The sequence below is a fragment of the Rhinoderma darwinii genome, chromosome 3 (genome assembly GCF_050947455.1).
Source record: "Rhinoderma darwinii isolate aRhiDar2 chromosome 3, aRhiDar2.hap1, whole genome shotgun sequence".
Classification (NCBI taxonomy): Eukaryota; Metazoa; Chordata; class Amphibia; order Anura; family Rhinodermatidae; genus Rhinoderma; species Rhinoderma darwinii.
Genome location: NC_134689.1, coordinates 183,084,678 through 183,105,315, shown reverse-complemented (window position 1 = coordinate 183,105,315; position 20,638 = coordinate 183,084,678). Strand labels below are relative to the sequence as shown.

The 20,638-nt window shown below is 40.6% G+C and overlaps 1 protein-coding gene across 1 annotated transcript in view; it reads left to right on the top strand.

Moving 5' to 3' along the window:
• The window catches only part of ASZ1 (ankyrin repeat, SAM and basic leucine zipper domain containing 1), a 197,167-nt gene that overhangs the window by 96,867 nt on the left and 79,662 nt on the right, over window positions 1-20,638 (top strand). Inside the window, exons 6-9 of the mRNA XM_075855045.1 lie at window positions 3,317-3,451; window positions 12,567-12,688; window positions 17,752-17,824; window positions 18,293-18,349. Coding sequence (XP_075711160.1) covers window positions 3,317-3,451; window positions 12,567-12,688; window positions 17,752-17,824; window positions 18,293-18,349 — 387 coding nt within the window. The remainder of the gene's footprint in view (window positions 1-3,316; window positions 3,452-12,566; window positions 12,689-17,751; window positions 17,825-18,292; window positions 18,350-20,638) is intronic.

The following is a 20,638-nucleotide window of genomic DNA, read 5'->3' as shown; positions in this document are numbered from 1 at the left end:
CAAAGCATCGAAGTGTCTTCCAGCCTGTCGGCAACCATGATAGTTGTCATGGGCGCGGGTGTCAGCTGTTTGTCATAGCTGACATCCTGCTCGAACAGCCAGGACCGGAGCTAGGCTCCGATCCGGCCGATTAACCCCTTAGATTCAGCTATCGCTGCAACTATGTGGTTAGATTTCAACCTATGGTTGCTAATGGCAACCATTGGCACCTGCGGAGGCGCTGATGGTTGCTATGGCAACCGTAGACTAACAAGCGCTTCATAGTACGTAAGCCTATTCGGCCCCGTCGGGAGGCTAAGCATAACAGGCTTGCTGTCAGTGAATAGCTGACAGCTCTAATACACTGCACTATGTAGGTAGTGCAGTATATTAGAATAGCGATCAGGGCTTCATGCCTTTCCCCTAGTGGGACAAAAAAAAAAAAGTTAAAACAAGTTAATAAAAATGTTGTAAAAAAGTAAAAAAAAAATGAAAGGTCTCATGTTAAAAAAACTAAAAAAAACAGCCTTTTTTCCTCATAATTTGTCTTTTATTATAGGAAAAAACTGAAAACATTAAAAAAAATTACATATGTGGTATCATCGCATCCGTAACGACCCGAACTATAAAAATATCATGCTATTTTACCTGCACGGTTAACACCGTAAAAAACTAAAATAAAAAACTATTCCAGAACCGCTGTTTTTTAGCCACTAACCCTCCCAAAACAGAATAAAAAAAGGGATCTAAAAGTTGCATGTACCCTAAAATTATACCATTAAAAACTACAGTCCGTCCTGCAAAAAACAAGCTCTCCCACATCTTTTTTGACGGAAAAATAAAAAAAAGTTATGGCTCTCAGAATATGGGGACACAAAAAATCAATTATTTAAAACAAGTGTGATTTTATTGTGCAGACGCTGCAAAACATTAAAAAAAAAAGAAACTATATACATATGGTATCGCCGGAAACGTACCAACCCGCAGAATAAAGTAAAATTGTCATTCATGGCGCATTGTGAACTCCGTAAAAAAAAAAAAGAATAAAAAACATCAGAATTGCTTACTTGCTTGCCAAAAAATAAAATAAAAAATACATAAATAAAATCGCACTATCCACTGAGCATTCATTTCTAATAAAACAATAAAAACCTGTGTGGTCAAAATCTCACTACACCCCTTAGAAAATGCCTTGAGCGATGCAGTTATCAAATTGGGGGTCATTACTTGGGGGTTTGTTTTACTATTTGACCCCAGAGCCCTGCCATTGTGGGATAATGCTGCGAAAATCACCAAAATAGGCCTTACATGCGCCTTTTACTCCTAAGCCCTGTCAGATGTCCAGGCAAATGATAAATGCCTTGAGGGGTGTAGTTTGTAAAACCCAGTGAAGTGACCCCATTTTGTCTTCTACTCTGGTACCTAAGGGAGCTCTGCAAATGCGACATGGCGCCCCGTACACCAGTCCAGCAAAATCCTGCGCTCTAGAAGCCAAATAGCGCTCCTTCCATTTTGAGCTCTGCCATGTGCCCAAACAGCAGTTTAGGGCCACACATGGGGTATTGCCGTACTCGGGAGAAATTGGGTAACAAATTGTGTGGTGTTTTTTCTCCTATTACCCCTTTTCTCCTAACCCCATTCTAATACAATCTATGAAACACCTGTGGGATAATAAAATGCTCACTATACTCCTAGATGATTACCCTGATGGGTATAGATTCCAAAATGGAGTAACTTCTCAGGGGTTTCTACTGTACTGGTACCTCAGGAGCTCTGCAAATGCGACATGGCGCCCAAAAAACAATCAACCAAAATCTACATGCCAAGTAGCACTCCTGGCATTCTGAGCCCTGCCGTGTGTCCAAACAGCAGTTTATGACCAGATATGGGGTATTGCCGTACTTGGGAGAAATTGCTTTACAATTGTTGGGGTGCTTTTTCTCCTTTATTCCTTGTCAAAATGAAAAAAAAAAATCAACATTTTAGTGGAATGTAGATTTTCATTTTCACTGTCTAATTCCAATAAATTCAGCAAAAAAACTGTGGGGTCATAATGCTCACTATACCGCTAGATAAATTCCACGAGGGGTGTAGTTTCCCAAATGCGGTCACTTTTATGGGGTTTGCACTATTTTGGCCTCTCGGTGGCTTTGCAAATGTGACATGGCACCGCAAACCATTCCAGCAAAACTTGAGCTCCAAAAGTCAAATAGCTCTCTGTCCTCTCTCCTCCCTGCCGTGTGTACACACAGAAGTTTATTAAAAACATATGGGGTATTGCTGTGCTCAGAAGAGTTTGCTTTACAAATGTTGGGCAGCTTGTTCTCCTTTATCTATTGTAAAAATGAAAAAAAAGGACCTAAAACTACATTTTATTAGAAAAAATTTAGATTTTCAATTTCATGGCATAATTCTCAAATTCTGCAAAAACGTGTGGGGTCAAAATGCTAACTATACCCCTAGAAATATTCCGTGAGGGGTGTAGTTTCCAAAATGGGTCACTTTCAAAATCAGAGCAGGTGAATAGTCAGGCAAGCCAGGGTCAATAAGTTACAGCGGTCAATCAGGTAAATATCAGGAATCGTGGAGCCAGGAAACAGACAATCACAGGCAAGGAACATGCTGCAAGTGAGGGTATAAATAGACCAAGGGCGGGAGCTAGAACCGTCGGGCCAGGCTGTGATAGGTTCTCCCTCTGCCTGCAAGCCTGAGTGGTAACAGATCGCGTCACTCTAGCAGACCTTGGAGCTGATGAAGGCTGATTAACCCCGGGCGCCGACACAGAACCTGTGTCTGGCAAACCCTTTTACAATAGGAGGATTAGATACAGTGGTAATCAGACAGTATAACACTAACAAACACACACATCGCATACACAAACATAACTTGCCTCCGCTCCTAGTCCTTGCGTCTGCGCTGCCTTGAACATATGGCCGGAAGCCGCGACCGGAAGTCGTCCTCTTACTGTCCGGCCGCGGCTTCCGTTCCACATGAAAATGGCGCCGGGTGTCGCTCTACCAAGGACCTCCTTTTGGTATTTGTGGGAGCGGCGCATGCGCTGTTCCCACACAGACGGCGTACGCTATAGTGAATGGAACGGCTCCCGTTCGCATTCTCTATGGGGATGTATGTGCAGTATTCCATCTCTGTATGTGTCGTTAGTCGACACATACAGAGATGAAAAAAAAAAATTGGCAGCCCCCATAGAGAAGTAAAAAGTACAACACAAAAACACAAATAAATAAAATTTATTTTAATGACATACTAAAAGCAATATTATATAAAAAAAAAATTTTCGTGACCCCCTTCTCTTTCATTTGTATCTTTTTCCATTTAGGCATTGACATGGGCTGCCCATAATGGACATAAGAACACAGTCCTGAAGATGCTGGAACTGGGAGCTGACCTAAAGCTGTCAACAAAAACTGGGAATACAGCAGCAGATATAGCTAGACAAAATAACCATTTAGAGGTACATTATGTCTTCAAAAGTAGCTCTGGTGGGCCACCCCTTCCCCCACCCCCTACCCTCAAGAGGAGAAGGAAAAAGGCACATAGCCAAACACAACCATATTCTTGTTAAAGTATTCATTGGGGTACACCATACCATGAGTATAGGCCACTGCCCCTGGGAGACTGACACTAGGTAAATATAAAAAAGTGGATGTTGTTAGAGCCCTAAGCTAAGAAGTCCTTCTTGAAGTTAGACTCCCTATTTGTGGTTCCAGAGGGCCCTCGTAAGGGTGGCCCGGCTTCACAGGCTACCATTGCTAGCTGGATACGGTTGGACATTAAAAAGGCCTACTCTGCTAAGTGTAGGGAACCTTCCTTTCCGGGTCACTGCTCATTCTACCAGGGCATATGGGGCATGTAAATCCACCATTTGATCCATGCTTTTTCGAGGTTTTACTGGATCCATTCTTTGGCCTCTGCCGGTTTGGATCGGATGGTGATGTAAGTAACTGTGGTTTAGGCTGCTCGCATGGCTATGATTTTTTTTTTCCCACCCTAAGGGACTGCTTTAGGAAGTCCCATGGTACTGTGTCCCCCAGTGAATACTTTAACGAAAAAACAGGATTTTTATACTTCCCAGTAAAATCCCTTTCTTGTTGAATTCAATAAGGACACAGTACCCACCCTATTTCTTCATTTTTAGGTTTCTTGAGATTGCTTTTCTCATTGGAAGCATCTTGTGTTAAACCTTCTCTGCTCTCCTACTGCTCTTGGTACAAACTGAGGAGCCGAGTCCTCAGCAGAGAATATACCCTACTGGGTAGTACCACACTATATTTTCCTAGTGTCAGTGGCCTATACCCATTGTATGGTGTCCCCCAGTGAATTCAATGAGAGAGGCATTTTACTGGTAAGTACAAAAATCCTGTTTGTTCAATGTCCACTATTTTGGCTATACCAACAAACCCACACTTTATAAAATACACTTGGAGGAGATTCATAAGTGTCTAACAGAGAAACTGTCTTTCATAGCGTAGCTTTCATTTTTCAAGAAGACTAGAAGATATTAAAGCTGCACGTTGATTGGTTCCTATAGGCAGCAAAGACCGTTTTTCTGTTACACACTTAGGGCAATGTGGTGACAGAGCCTCTATCTCCTACATAAGGAGATGGGCCCTGTAATGTAGGTGACCGTAGTGCTTTTTATTTAGAAAAACAATCTATTTTTACCACGTTATTAGCGATTTTAGCTTTATGCTAATGACTTTGATAATGTGCTGTCTTATGCTGATACATTACCGTTACTGAAGTGTTTAGACAGTGAATAGACGTTCCTTCCAGCCAGGACGGGATGTCTATTCGCAATCCCGACACTTTGCTAACGTTTCTGTGGTACTTACAGCAGAGCAAAGCGGAATCTCGCTGTAACCTATCATTTACAGCGTGATCTTGCGAGATTACGCTTGCTCTGCTGTAAGTACCACAGAAACGTTCGCGAAGTGTCGGGATTGTGAATAGACATCCCGTCCTGGCTGGAAGGAACGTCTATTCACTGTCTAAACACTTCAGTAACGTTAATGTGTCAGTATAAGACCGCACATACTGATCTAGCAGGATCCCTATGCGTTGAGGAAATGAATGGGGAGAAGTACAGTGAAGGAAATAAGTATTTGATCCCTTGCTGATTTTGTAAGTTTGCCCACTGTCAAAGACATGAACAGTCTAGAATTTTTAGGCTAGGTTAATTTTACCAGTAAGAGATAGATTATATTTAAAAAAAAAACAGAAAATCACATTGTCAAAATTATATATATTTATTTGCATTGTGCACAGAGAAATAAGTATTTGATCCCTTTGGCAAACAAGACTTAATACTTAGTGGCAAAACCCTTGTTGGCAAGCACAGCAGTCAGACATTTTTTGTAGTTGATGATGAGGTTTGCACACATGTTAGATTGAATTTTGGCCCACTCCTCTTTGCAGATCATCTGTAAATCATTAAGATTTCGAGGCTGTCGCTTGGCAACTCGGATCTTCAGCTCCCTCCATAAGTTTTCGATGGGATTAAGGTCTGGAGACTGGCTAGGCCACTCCATGACCTTAATGTGCTTCTTTTTGAGCCACTCCTTTGTTGCCTTGGCTGTATATTTTGGGTCATTGTCGTGCTGGAAGACCCAGCCACGAGCCATTTTTAATGTCCTGGTGGAGGGAAGGAGGTTGTCACTCAGGATTTGACGGTACATGGCTCCATCCATTCTCCCATTGATGCAGTGAAATAGTCCTGTGTCCTTAGCAGAGAAACACCCCCAAAACATAATGTTTCCACCTCCATGCTTGACAGTGGGGACGGTGTTCTTTGGGTCATAGGCAGCATTTCTCTTCCTCCAAACACGGCGAGTTGAGTTAATGCCAATGAGCTCAATTTTAGTCTCATCTGACCACAGCACCTTCTCCCAATCACTCTCAGAATCATCCAGATGTTCATTTGCAAACTTCAGATGGGCCTGTACATGTGCCTTCTTGAGCAGGGGGACCTTGCGAGCACTGCAGGATTTTAATCCATTACGGTGTAATGTGTTACCAATGGTTTTCTTGGTGACTGTGGTCCCAGCTGCCTTGAGATCATTAACAAGTTCCCCCCGTGTAGTTTTCGGCTGAGCTCTCACCTTCCTCAGGATCAAGGATACCCCACGAGGTGAGATTTTGCATGGAGCCCCAGATCGATGTAGATTGACAGTCATTTTGTATGTCTTCCATTTTCTTACTATTGCACCAACAGTTGTCTCCTTCTCACCCAGCGTCTTACGTATGGTTTTGTAGCCCATTCCAGCCTTGTGCAGGTCTATGATCTTGTCTGTGACATCCTTAGAAAGCTCTTTGGTCTTGCCCATGTTGTAGAGGTTAGAGTCAGACTGATTAATTGAGTCTGTGGACAGGAGTCTTTTATACAGGTGACCATTTAAGACAGCTGTCTTTAATGCAGGCACCAAGTTGATTTGGAGTGTGTAACTGGTCTGGAGGAGGCTGAACTCTTAATGGTTGGTAGGGGATCAAATACTTATTTCTCTGTTCACAATGCAAATAAATATATATAATTTTGACAATGTGATTTTCTGTTTTTTTTTTAAATATAATCTATCTCTCACTGGTAAAATTAACCTAGCCTAAAAATTCTAGACTGTTCATGTCTTTGACAGTGGGCAAACTTACAAAATCAGCAAGGGATCAAATACTTATTTCCTTCACTGTATATGACGCTGATTGATAAGCGTTATAGACTCCTCTGTACAAAGCACACTTGGTCTAAAGTAAAAACACGCCCAGTTGGGCATTAAGTCATTAGCATAAATCTAAAATCGCAAATAAAGTGGTAAAAATATATTGTTTTTCTAAATAAAAAGCACTTCTGTCACCTACATTATAGCGCCCATCTTCTTATATAGGTGATAAGGCACTTATAATGTGGTGACCGTGCCTCTTTAACTCCTGTGTTTCCCTCTTTGTCTATATAATATTTAATATTGCAAGTTCAATTTTATCTCTTTCCCATCACTTTCCTGAAGGATTGTTTGTGATTTTCTTTTCTCTGGTCCCCACAATATTTGAGGTGTTCGATAATAAGCAGACCACTGATTCGCTTGGAATACTAACCCTCAACATCCTGTTACATCCACCAATAACCTGGTTCAAAAACCTGAATAATTTTAGGCATCTCCATAACAGAATAACAGAATAAACATTCCTGCTCCTACATCTTTACACTTCGGGCAGTTTGAGGACTTCCAAAATCCTTATTATTTTTTTTTATATATTTATTTATTTTTTTTAAAAATATGGTGACCTATACCAAATTACAACAATCTGTGATGCACAGTATGTTTTATATTATATGATTATATTTTTCAGTATCTCTTGTCTTTGCTTATCTGATACATTCCCTATTTTTCCTCAAAATCTCCTTGTGTTTAGACTATGTTTTGAGCTTGTCGCTGCAATAATTATGTTACGATTGTGCACACAATCTCTTTTAACCCTTGTGTTTTTTCCAATATGTTGTATATTTTGTACTCTTCTAGTTCTAATATTGTAATTTTAACTTTAGATGTGAGTGCACTTCTTAACTATAGAAGTTAGAAATATTCTTTTTCCAATAACACAAAATCGCCCTTAAAGAGGCTCTGTCACCACATTATAAGTGCCCTATATTGTACATGATATGATCTGCTCTGTAATGTAGATTACAGCAGTGTTTTTTATTTAGAAAAACAATAATTTTTCACTGAGTTATGACCTATATTACATTTTATGCTAATGAGTTTCTGAATGAACAACTGGGCGTGTTTTACTTTTTGGCCAAGTGGGCATTGTACAGAGGAGTGTATGACGCTGACCAATCAGCGTCATACACTTCTCTCCATTCATTTACACTGCAGATAGCGATATAGCTATATCGCTATGTGCAGCCTCATACACACACTATAACATTACTGCAGTGTCCTGACAATGAATATACATTCCCTCCAGCCAAGACGTGATGTGTATGCAGAATCCTGACCACTTCTCTGCACTTCTCTGTAATTTACAGCACAGCACAGCGAGATCTCGCTGTGAATGACAGTTTACAGCTTTACAGCTTTAAATCACAGAGACGCTACAGAAGTGGTCAGGAATCTGAATACACATCACGTCCGGGCTGAAAGTAATGTATATTCATTGTCAGGACACTGTAGTAATGTTATAGTGTGTTTATGTGGCTGCATATGGCGATATAGCTATATCGCTATGTGCAGAGTTAATGAATGGAGAGAAGTGCATGATGCGGATTGGTCACTGATTGGTCAGCGTCATACACTTCTCTCCACAACGCCCACTTGGTCAAAAAGTAAAACGCGCCCAGTTGTCCATTGAGAAACTCATTAGCATAAAGCTAAAATAGGTCATAACTCCGTCAATAATGATGGTTTTTCTAAATAAAAACACTGCTGTAATCTACATTACAGCGCCCATCACATCATGTACAATATAGGCCACTTCTAATGTGGTGACAGAGCCTCTTTAAGTTGCTTAAAAATACAAATTTGAGTATTCTGATCCTCCACCATATTTTGTGCATTATTTGATAAACCCCTTCCTTTATCAATACTTTAAATTTATTTTTTGACATGTCAGAAGTTTTGGTCGCTGGGGTCCATGCATGGAGACGTCCACCGATCGCTAAAACGAAGCGCTCAGGTGAGCGCTGTACCGCTTAGTTAAAGCTCGGCTTTCCTGGGAAAGCCGAGCGAGCAGTTTCCGGATACATAGACTTTCTATTGAGCCAGTACACTGCTCGTTCGGATTTCTGACGAAAGTCGAGCAGAAACTAAGCGGCACAGCGCTCACCTGAACCATTCTGCCGCTTCGTTTTGCCAATCGATGGGGGTCTCAGTGCTCGGACCTCCACTGATCAAAGCTTCTGACATGGCACTAGGTGTATAGATATCTAATAAAGATAGATACTTCCTCTCTAGAGATCTTTTAATTTTTTGTTAAATCCACCCTGGTGTTCACCACCAATAGTATACTGTATATATCAAGGGAAAGGGTACAGAAGGGAATAGAGGGTACAAAATAATCAAATTAACATTGTGACTTTTATCTTCTATAATTTAAAATAATTTATAAAAAATTCCGGCAAGAGCTGGCATGTGCTGCCTGTTGGGATAACCTAGGGTGGATAGTCTTCTTATCTATACGACCACCCTAATGAATTGATCTGTTTAATTCCCCTTTCTAATATATATATATATATATATATATATATATATATGTATGTATGTATTATAAATACACACTACCGTTCAAAAGTTTGGGGTTACCCAGACAATTTTGTGTTTACCATGAAAACTCACACTTCTATTTATCAAATGAGTTGCAAAATGACTAGAAAATATAGTCAAGACATTGACAAGGTTAGAAATAATGATTTTAATTTGAAATAATAATTTTCTCCTTCAAACTTTGCTTTCGTCAAAGAATGCTCCATTTTCAGCAATTACAGCATTGCAGACCTTTGGCATTCTAGCTGTTAATTTGCTGAGGTAATCTGGAGAAATTTCACCCCATGCTTCCAAAAGGCCCTCCTACAAGTTGGATTGGCTTGATGGGCACTTCTTGCGTACCATACGGTCAAGCTGCTCCCACAACAGCTCTATGGGGTTCAGATCTGGTGACTGCGCTGGCCACTCCATTACAGATAGAATACCAGCTGCCTGCTTCTTCCCTAAATAGTTCTTGCATAATTTGGAGGTGTGCTTTGGGTCATTGTCCTGTTGTAGGATGAAATTGGCTCCAATCAAGCGCTGTCCACAGGGTATGGCATGGTGTTGCAAAATGGAGTGATAGCCTTCCTTATTCAAAATCCCTTTTACCTTGTACAAATCTCCCACTTTTACCAGCACCAAAGCAACCCCAGACCATCACATTACCTCCACCATGCTTGACAGATGACGTCAGGCACTGTTCCAGCATCTTTTCAGTTGTTCTGCGTCTCACAAATTTTCTTCTGTGTGATCCAAACACCTCAAATGTTCGATTCGTCTGTCCATAACACTTTTTTCCAATCTTCCTCTGTCCAATGTCTGTGTACTTTTGCCCATATTAATCTTTTCCTTTTATTAGCCAGTCTCAGATATGGCTTTTTCTTTGCCACTCTGCCCTGAAGGCCAGCATCCCGGAGTCGCCTCTTCACTGTAGACGTTGACACTGGCATTTTGCGGGTACTATTTAATGAAGCTGCCAGTTGAGGATCTGTGAGGCGTCTATTTCTCAAACTAGAGACTCTAATGTACTTGTCTTGTTGCTCAGTTGTGAAGCGGGGCCTCCCACTTCTCTTTCTACTCTGGTTAGAGCCTGTGTGTGCTGTCCTCTGAAGGGAGTAGTACACACCGTTGTAGGAAATCTTCAGTTTCTTGGCAATTTCTCGCATGGAATAGCCTTAATTTCTAAGAACAAGAATAGACTGTCGAGTTTCACATGAAAGCTCTTTTTTTCTAGCCATTTTGAGAGTTTAATCGAACCCACAAATGTAATGCTCCAGATTCTCAACTAGCTCAAAGGAAGGTCCATTTTATAGCTCCTCTAAACAGCAAAACTGTTTACAGTGGTGCTAACATAATTGCACAAGGGTTTTCAAGTGTTTTCTAATCATCCATTAGCCTTCTAACACAGTTAGCAAACACAATATACTATTAGAACACTGGAGTGATGGTTGCTGGAAATGGGCCTCTATACACCTATGTAGATATTGCATTAAAAACCAGACGTTTACAGCTAGAATAGTCATTTACCACATTAACAATGGATAGAGAGTGTATTTGTGATTAATTTAATGTTCTCTTCATTGAAAAAAAACTGTGCTTTTCTTGCAAAAATAAGGAAATTTCTAAGTGACCCTAAACTTTTGACCGGTAGTATGTATGTGTGTGTGTGTATATATATAATATATATTATTTTTTTTATTTTTTAATCCAGCCTTGGGAATAGGGGACTGTTATTTCAGGTTCAATACAATCTGACCGTTCGCTCAAAATTTTGTCTATTAGGTGTTTTCATTTCACGTAGATCAACACTATAAATTTGGCTAGCAAAGCCTAACGATGGCCTCCATGTCTGCCATCTACAGATACAGGCAGGACCTAATTGGCCTCTTATCAGTTCATAGTTACAAACTAAATGGACAAAAGTATTGGGACACACCTCTTCATCATTTTAATTTAGTTATTTCATTCAGTCCCATTGCCGTATGTGTATAAAATCAAGCCCCTAGCCATGCATTCTTGTGAAAGAATTGGTCTTTCTAAAGAGCTAACTGAATTCAAGCATGGTACTGTAATAGGATGCCACCGTTGCAACAAGTTAGCTCGTGAAAATTCTTCCCTTCTAGATATTCTGCAATCAACTGCAATATTACCATTCACAAAGTGGAAGCGTTTAGGAACTACAGCAACTCATCTACTAAGTGGCAGACCATGTAACGTTAGAGTGGGGTCACCGAGTACTGAGGTACACAGTGCATAAAAGTCGCCAACAATCTTCTGACTCCAATAACTGCAGAGTTCCAAAACTCCTCTTGCATTATTAACATTCACACAAAAAATGTGAGCCAGGATGTTCATGGCATTGGTTTCAATGGCTGAGCCGCTGCATGCAAGCCTTACATCACCAGGCAGACTGCCAAGCATCGGATGTAGTGGTTTAAAGCACTTTTTTGGATCAGTAACTAATCATGGTTCTCTATCTGGCAGTCTGATGTACGAGTTTGGTTTTGGCGAACGCTAGGAGAACGTTACCTGCTTGACTGCATTGTGCCACCTCTAAAAATTTGTTGGAGTAGAGATTTTTAGGGGTTGACCTAGCTCCAGGGAAGAGAAATCTTAATGCTTCAGCATACCAAGACATTTTAGGCAATTGTATGCTTCCAATTTTGTAGGAACAGTTTCGGGAAGTCCCTTTTCTTCTCCAGCATGAATGTGCCCTAGTGCACAAAGCGAGGTCCATAAAGGCATGGTTAAGTGAGTTTGGTGTGCAAAAACTTGACCGGCCTGCAATTTCGTGGTAGTTTATACGAGATCGAGGACCTCCCTCAGAATTCTTCCCTAGGTGGCTTGATATCTATTTACCACCCCCCCCATCCCCCAACGCCATCCTGAGAATCCCAAACTAGCAACAAAATAGCACTGCTCATTTTAAGTTCTCAAAAAGCTTTGGATGCTTCTACTTGTGGACTAGCTCTCCTGAATGTTCCAGTGGCTTTGATATGCCATTATCTTTCATTTACAGGATTGTGTTTATGACTAGGTTTTCTATAACTTAAGTTGACTTTGTTAGGCTTTGTTCACAACTGTGTCAAGGCTTTCCATGACGGAGCAGAACAATGAAAAACTGAGCCGCCAGTACAGTCAAATGACGGAAACCAACGGCGTCCGACGGAACCCATTGACTGTAATGGGTTCCGTCAGGTTTCTGTTACGGTGTTCATCAGTTTGTCCTGCAAAACTATTGAATCTGCGACAGATGTGAACAGAGCTAAAGAAAATGTCTATTATTGATTCTTGATATTTCATCTGAATGATATAACTTTTTCCCTTTTAAAGATTTTTAGCATCCTTTCATTTTCTGGAAATCTAAATAATGGAAAAATCAACTTGAGTAAAGAGGAGGCGATGTACAGATATCTGAGAGTACAACCTGAGACCTCAATGAGCTATAAAAGTTGGCAAGTTCTCTCCTGTTCTACTATTCTTCTGTAAAATACCTTTTTAATGTCTATGAAATGCAGCTTTGATTTAACATGGTCACTGTAACACATTCTTGCATAGAAATCAGTTCTGGCCTTTAGCTCGAAAATATATATATTTTTTTATTAACTCCTTCCCGTATTTTCATGTACATGGGTGACTGCAGACTGTTCGCGGATTCCCACGTGCATGTACGTGATGGAGATGGCGTGGCCACTGAAGCTGGGCCCTCACGATCAGCGCAGGAGCCTGACTGTGACTGACAGCCGGGCTCCCGCTGCAACGGCTGAGATTGAAATCTTCAATCTCAGGCGTTTAACCCATTAAATGTAGCGGTCAATAGCAACTGCGGCATTTAAATCTTTTGGCAGAGGGAGCTCCCTCTGTCACCCATCGGTGGCCCGCGACCGCCAGCTACAGACGGGTTGCCATGGCAGCCGCGGGCCTAACTGACAGGCAATAATCCTTTTGGTATACGAAGTATACCAAAGCATTATAACTGCGATCAGAAGATCACATGGTGAAGTCCCCAAGTGGGACTTTAACAATTTTTAATTATGTTTTTAAGTTTAAAAATATAAAAATGTGAACAGTAAAAATAAAATAATTTTTTTCCCCATAAAAGTGGTTTTATTTAATAAAAGTGTAAAGAAACATGAAAAGTACACATATGGTATCGCCGTGATCGTAACGACACAAAGAATAAAGTTAACACATTAATTCAACTGTATAATGAAGGCCGTACCAAAAAAAAAACGCAAAAAAACAATGGCAAAAGCTTTTTTTTTTTTCTCTATTCCCCCACCAAAAAATTATAATAAAAGTTAATCAATAAGTCCCATACACCCCAAAATAGTAGCGATGAAAACGACACCCTGTCCCGCATAAAACAAGCTCTCAAATGGCAATATCAATGGAAAAATAATAGTTATGGCTCTTGTAATGCGGTTATGCAAAAATGTATTATTTTTGTTTAAAAGGTTTCGTATTGTACAAATGTAGTAAAACATATTTTAAAAAAAAACTATACGTGGTATCGCCATAATCATACCGACCCATAGAATAAAGGTAACATGTTATTTATGCCACATAGTGAACAACGTAAATTGAAAACGCAAAAAACAATGCAGGAATAGCATTTTTTTTTTCAATTCCCTCCCCCTAAAAAAGTTAATAAAAAGTTAATCCATATAATATATGCATCAAAAAATTGTGCCATTGAAAAACACAGCTCGTCCCGCAAACAACAAGCCCTCATACGCCTATGTCGACGGAAAAATAAAAAAGTTATAACTCTTGGAATTTGAAGATGAGAAGAAAAATAAAAAAAATGCTTGGTCATTCAGGTCAAAATAGGCCTGGGCGTTATGGGGTTAAATATTGCTTTTAACATAAGTTACTAAAATGTGTACTTTTCGGAATTTTTTATTTAATTTTTTTTACCTGTCTCAAATAGCAATATTTATTGAAAACCTTTCACATGTTCACATGTTTTTGCTCTACACGCTGAAATTGTCCATAGGGCTTCATTGTCAGACTGAGGCCAAAACAGTGTCCTTTTAGCCCCTGCCTGGCCGGTATACGTTAGTATACCGCAAAACAAAAAAAAGTTGATATACTTTGCTAGTCCATCCCACCGGATTCTGCAAATAAATGGATACTATGCGGTATACGCGGTAGAAGAAGCCTATTTGTGATTAATGGCATATGTCACAGGCATCCATTTAATGGACTTTCCAATAGTCTTTCATGTCCGGTCCGTTAAACGAATACCTTATAGTTGCATCCGTCACAATTAGACAATATATTTGACCCCAGTCACAGCCCACATTTAACATGTATACATAGTTAGCTTTTTCCCAACATTTACTTTAAACGTAGTCGCAAAAACATGATGTGAACATAACCTTAGATAGTAACATGAAGTGAACATAACCTTAGATAGATAGAAACTTTAGTGAGATACAGTAGGAAAGACTGTGTTGTATGCATATGTGCATATCTTCCGCGTTAACATTACAACTCTAGGTGGCAGTATTACTCTGAATATCCTACTTACAAATTTGACACTAATGACTGTGCGCAGTTTGATGTGTTATTTGCATAGTTCCTTGCAGACTAGTGCTGCAAGTGTCCTAATATTGCAGATTGTGTGTATGCTAGTTGTCTTCTACCTTTCTTTTGAAAATAGTCCCTTGGGAAGGTTAGTTTAACCCCTTAATGACTGGGCCTTAAAAGGCCTTAATGACCAGGCTAAATTTTTCTGTTTTTGCCTGTGTCTTTCAGCAGCCATAACTTTTTGAAATTTTTTTCATTGACGTGGCTATGAGGCCTTGTTTTATGCGGGAGAAATTGTATTTTTTTTTCCCGTAGTTTGGGAGTAGGAAAAAATTATTCTTACAGCGTCAATATCGGAAAAAGCGATTCTCTGCTTAGTTTTTCTTGTTTTGTTTTTTTTATCCCGTTCACGTTTCACGCTAAATAACCTCTTAAACTAATTCTTCAGTTTATTACGGTTGTGTAGATACCTAATCTGTGTAGGTTTTTTATTTAATGTATGGGCAATAAAATATATTTTATGCAAAATTACCTTTTTTTTTTATTACATTTTCTTTTTTATCCCATTAAGAGAACTTTACTTCCAACTTAATTTTTTACTTAAAATGTATTCACCTACTCCTGTATGATAATACTTTATACTGTGTCACTTTGACACAGGCTGCTGTTAGGGCATACTATGCGCTGCCCTAACAGCAGGCAAACTGAACAAACATACCTAAGGTCCTTTCTAGGTCCCCAGGGCTGACTGCAGGGGAATTCCCCAGGCTTTGATCACGTTACCGGGTTTCCGGTGATGAGATCAAAGAGGGGAGTCCCCTTTGATAATGCCGCGGTCACGGACCGTGGTGATCAAAGTGTTAAACAGCTGCGGTTGGAATGTTTTCTGACCCCTGCTGTATTTATCAGGCTGTTTGAAGATCAGGAGCTGTAAGTAACAGCTCTTGCTTAGAGTATGAGCACTCACAGGAGCGCTCATCACCCTCATCTACAGCGATGTCAAAAGACGTCACTGTAGACTAAGCACCGCCTGCCGTCAAAAGACGGTGGGCGGTCATTAAGGAGTTAAAGTAACAATCTTTGTTAAATTGAAATAGAAATCTATGCATCACATTGCAAAAGAGTAGACTGTCATTAAATTGTAAAAAAAATAAACCAACAATGTTCCATTTGTGATAAACAGCAGATCGTGATGGTTTATAATTCTAGTCACCAAAAATGTAGAAAAAATTTCCAGACATACCAATTAAAAAATAATTTTAATTTAAAGGAAACCGGTCACCAGCATTTCACCTCTTGAACTGTACTCACCCCTCACTGGCCGCTGCTGTCAAAAGTTCATTGCAGTTATCCCCTCTCCTAATCTCCTCCTCTGACCGTAAATAACGGGCTGCAAACATTTTGCGCCTTTTATGGTAATAATCCGTCAGTCTTTCGTTCCTCTAATGCCCGCCCACCGCCAAAAACTGGCACACTCTGAATTCTGAAATCTCATCGGAGATAGCGCACATGCGCCCGTCATGTATGGTCCGACATCCTTCCCTGCTTCGTCCGGGCCTCAAATCTAGCTACTGCGGTGGTGTATCCAACTGAAAGTAAATAATTCTCGAAATGTGAAATGTGTGATCCTATTGGTTTGTGTGCTAAAGATGATTTTGTATCCAAAAATGTAAAATTGTCTATATATATATATATATATATATATATATATATATATATATATAATTGTAGATCAGAAAATGGCAAAAATAGCGAAAGTTTTTTTGAAATTACATTTTAAATTTGATTTAAAAATATTTTATTTGCAGCGATATTGACGCAGGAATAACATTGCACGCACGCACGCACGCACGCACACACACTATAAACTTTGGTAGCAGTTGTAATTTTACCTCATGCTTAAAGGGGTTGTCTACGACTGGACAACTGTTGACCTATTCACCAGATAGGACATCGGTACATGATATATGGAGGTTCGACACCCTGACCCGGCACCGTTGACCCGCTCCGGCTGCCTCGTAGCACCGGACGTACATGCCGGAAGCAGTTCGCTCCGGCCACTGAATAGTGGCCGTGCTGCAGTTCGGCACTACGGCCACTACGCTATGTACGGAGCCAACTGCTTCCGGCTCCGTACATCGCATAACGGGCCATAACATCCGGTGCCCAGAGGTAGAGGGAGCGGCTTAACAGTGCGGGTTCTGGGTATCGCACCGACGTTATACTAATAGGTCATCAGTTGTTCAGTAGTGGACAACCCCTTCAATGCTAAGACTACATTACAGATGATGATGACAATTTTTCCTTTTGGGTAATGTGCAGTTGTCTGATGTGTGAGCCTTTGAGTGGACTACATGGGTTATTGCTCTTGCTGATTCCCTCCATCTATTGAAAAGGTTTGCTTGCACATCACTTGCAAAATTGAAGCTGATGTCTGCCGGTAACCATAGTCTAAATCTGATTTGCTTCAGGAGTTTTTGGACAACTTTACTCTATTAAAATACATTTTCACATGCCCACTTCCCATAAATGTGTAGGGAGGAAGCCCCATCCAAATGGTTTTGATTTGTTACTGACAACACATTTTATTTTATCTGAGTTTTAATTTAAAATGAAAGGATATGTACGCCTTTTTGAACCACCCTTTTTTTTTTTTTTTTTTTTTTAAATCAATATTAAGTGATTTGCAAGATTTTTTTTTTAAATTGGCTGTTTAATAAAAAAAAATAGTTTTTACTTTTTAAGATACAGTTTCTGTGTCCTGTAGTCAGAGACTGTATCGTTCCATCAAAGCTGATTCTGTCAGGAATATAGTATACATAGAAACTGTATCTTAAAAATAAAACTTTTTTTTTTTTTAAATAAAAGTCAGTTTAAATGTTTTTGCAAATCACTTAAAACATTGATTTGTTAAAAAAATAAACAAAAAAAGATCTTGCTTCAAAAGTTTACGTAGCCTTTGATGACATTTTTTTTATTTTAGTTGCTCCGCCTCCAGTGATCTAGAAGTTTTTTTGCATGGCTTGGGCTTGGAACACCTGGCGGAATTACTGAAGGTAAACCTTGGTGGATTGTGTATTTTGGTTAATTTTTGAAAATGTGTGATTAGTTAGCCCAAAAGATTTGTTGTCCCTTTGCAAATACTTGACTTATTTACTGATTTTGAGTTATACATTTTCGGCACCACTCATACCCAAAGTGAAAGTAAAATTCTACTGTTTCCTTAATGGAATCTGTTTGTGGTATATCTGCCAATAATCATGATGTAACCGTTTATACTGGAACGGTCATCTGAGCTCTTAGAATGCACTACTCTTTGGTTACAGGAATGCAGCAGAATTCAGATTTTAGCTTTCTGTCTGAAAGTAGAATAGGGCATCATATTGTTAAAAAGCAGTAAATGATAATTTAGAAAAAAAAAAAGTGGGCCTAGCTTATCTTAAAATAATTAATTTAAAGTGTGTGCTTATGGGCACCTTTTTACTATGTTAAAATTAAATTTTAATGACATTGTTTTTTTCTAGGAAAATGATTTGACTTTGAGGCAACTTTTATGTTTGGAAGAAAGTGAGCTTAAAAAGGTACGGTACACCAAAAAAGTTTATGTATCCAAAACTTTTAGAAAAGGTCTTTAAAAAGGAAGTTAGCAATTTTTCCAATGCTACCTTATCTGAGGGGTAGAAAGCCTGAAAGTTATGCTTCGCTCCGGCCACACATTGTTATTGACGTCTCTCCCTGTATACTAAACTGCCAATCACTCTCTTGTTGGTGGGGGAAGCAGGACTCACAGGCTATTCTCATGTGTCATGACAGCATATAAACTGCTTTTTACAAGAAAATACTAAATCCAGTTAAAGAAAACAATATATTCCTAGCTCCGCAGCTCCCACCCTATTATGTTGCTCTCAGATAGCATAGGAGACCAAACAGAGCCGCTTTAATGCTGTGCTGGAAATTTTTTATTACTTATTTGATCATGAATGTCCTATTCGGCAATTTCTTCTGAATGATTTATAACATTTTAGTATTCAACAATCTTGTATTGTTGTTTTTTTACTTATTTTTCAATTTGTCCTCACTTGCATTGTGCAAACAAAATTGTTTTCTACCTGGAATATTTTTTTTTCTATTGCCTCATTGTTCAGGAGATGCATTCTGGACACATTAGCTTCATACAAGTGAGAGAATCACATGCATATTTGCACAATTGTAACACAAAGAAGGTTTTATGGATTTTAGTATACTGAAGTCCAAGCAATGTTGTTGTTTTTTTTACATAGAGTTTGGTCCCCTCTCCCAAGACAGCACCTTGGGACAGAGGGACCTCCCCCCCCCCCCCCCCCCCCCGTAGGGAAAGGAAACCTGGATATAAGAAGAGGTACCTCCTCTCTCCACTCAGTGGTTTCCTGTTTCGAAGATGGAAGACCTGGAAAAATCCAGCTGCTATGGTGGAGCTTTCGTTTGTTTATATACTATAACAAAGGAACTTACTTCAGGATGGTCTGGGAGCTCCTGGGCTGCAAGTGACCAAAGCTAGTCCCAGTGGTATAGTTCTTCCACCCAGGAGTAACCGTAAGTCTTGCTCCTATAGTAGTCTGACTGCGATTTCAATAACTCCTCAGGTTCATGGTAGTGGCTCTAGCTGTCCATTCCGCCGCTTTGCACACTAGTTTATTTCAGCTACAGAGGTGTGTGCGTATTGAGTGGCGGCTTACGAGCAGGGATGTCAGACTCCGGTTGATGTGCAATCCTGTGACGCTCTGTTTAGCGTCGCAGGGAAAGAGATTCAGCCAGACCCAGTAATACTAGCAGGGCCGCCATCAGGAATTTCAGGGCGCCATACAGCTAAATTTTCTGGGCCCCCCTACCGTCGCACCGCCTGTTAACGGTACTCCGTCCAGCACTATATCATGCTACCCATGGCCGCTATCAGGGGGGCATTAGGGGTACTGATGTGAGGGGCCCGGCCAAACCTAATTGAAAGGGGGCCCGGCAACTGCGGCGACTTGCCTTTGGTAGAAAAAAAACAGGCCCCTGCAATGGGGCCCGTTTTTTTCACCAAAAGAATGACGTGAGCTGCGGGCCCCCCCTCTCGTCATGGGGGGCCGTCAAACACCGCTCGCGCGACAGATCGCGCGCACCCGCAAACACCCACGACCGCACGCTCCCGCGACTGCCTGGAACTGCGCACCGAATTTTGAGGCAGATTTTGACCTACCCACACTATCTTGTTTTTTGCCCGCGGCGATTGAGGACAGCAGACAAAAAACGCAGCGGAAAATGCATTTTCTGCCTCCCATTGATTTCGATGGGAGGTCAGAGGCGGAACAAAGGCAAGGAAGGACATGCTGCTTTTTCTTTTTTCCGTGACTGGCTCCCATTGATTTCAGATTAAATCAATGGGAGGCGGTTTTGGAAGTTGTTTGGTGCTGATTCTGACGCAGTGTCCGAGTCAATATCAAGGCCCAAAAACTCTGAACTGGGCCTTATTGTTAGGGCTTATTCAGATGAACGTGTAATACATCCGTGCGAGTGCGCACGCGCGGGAGTTTGCGGGTGCGCGGGAGGGTGGTGTTTGACGGCCCCCATGACGAGAGGGGGGGGGGCCGCAGCTCACGACATTCTTTTGGTGAAAAAAACGGGCCCCATTGCAGGGGCCTGTTTTTCTACCAAAGGCAAGCCGCGGCAGTTGCCGGGCCCCTCTTTCAATTACGTTTGGCCGGGCCCCTCACATCAGTACCCCTAATACCCCCCTGATGGCGGCCCTGAATACTAGTGTCGGTTCCCTAAATCTCTAAAGCAACTAGTTTTTACCCCTAACCCATGACAGCACCCCTGGAGAGGTCTTCGAATTCACTGGACAGGAAACC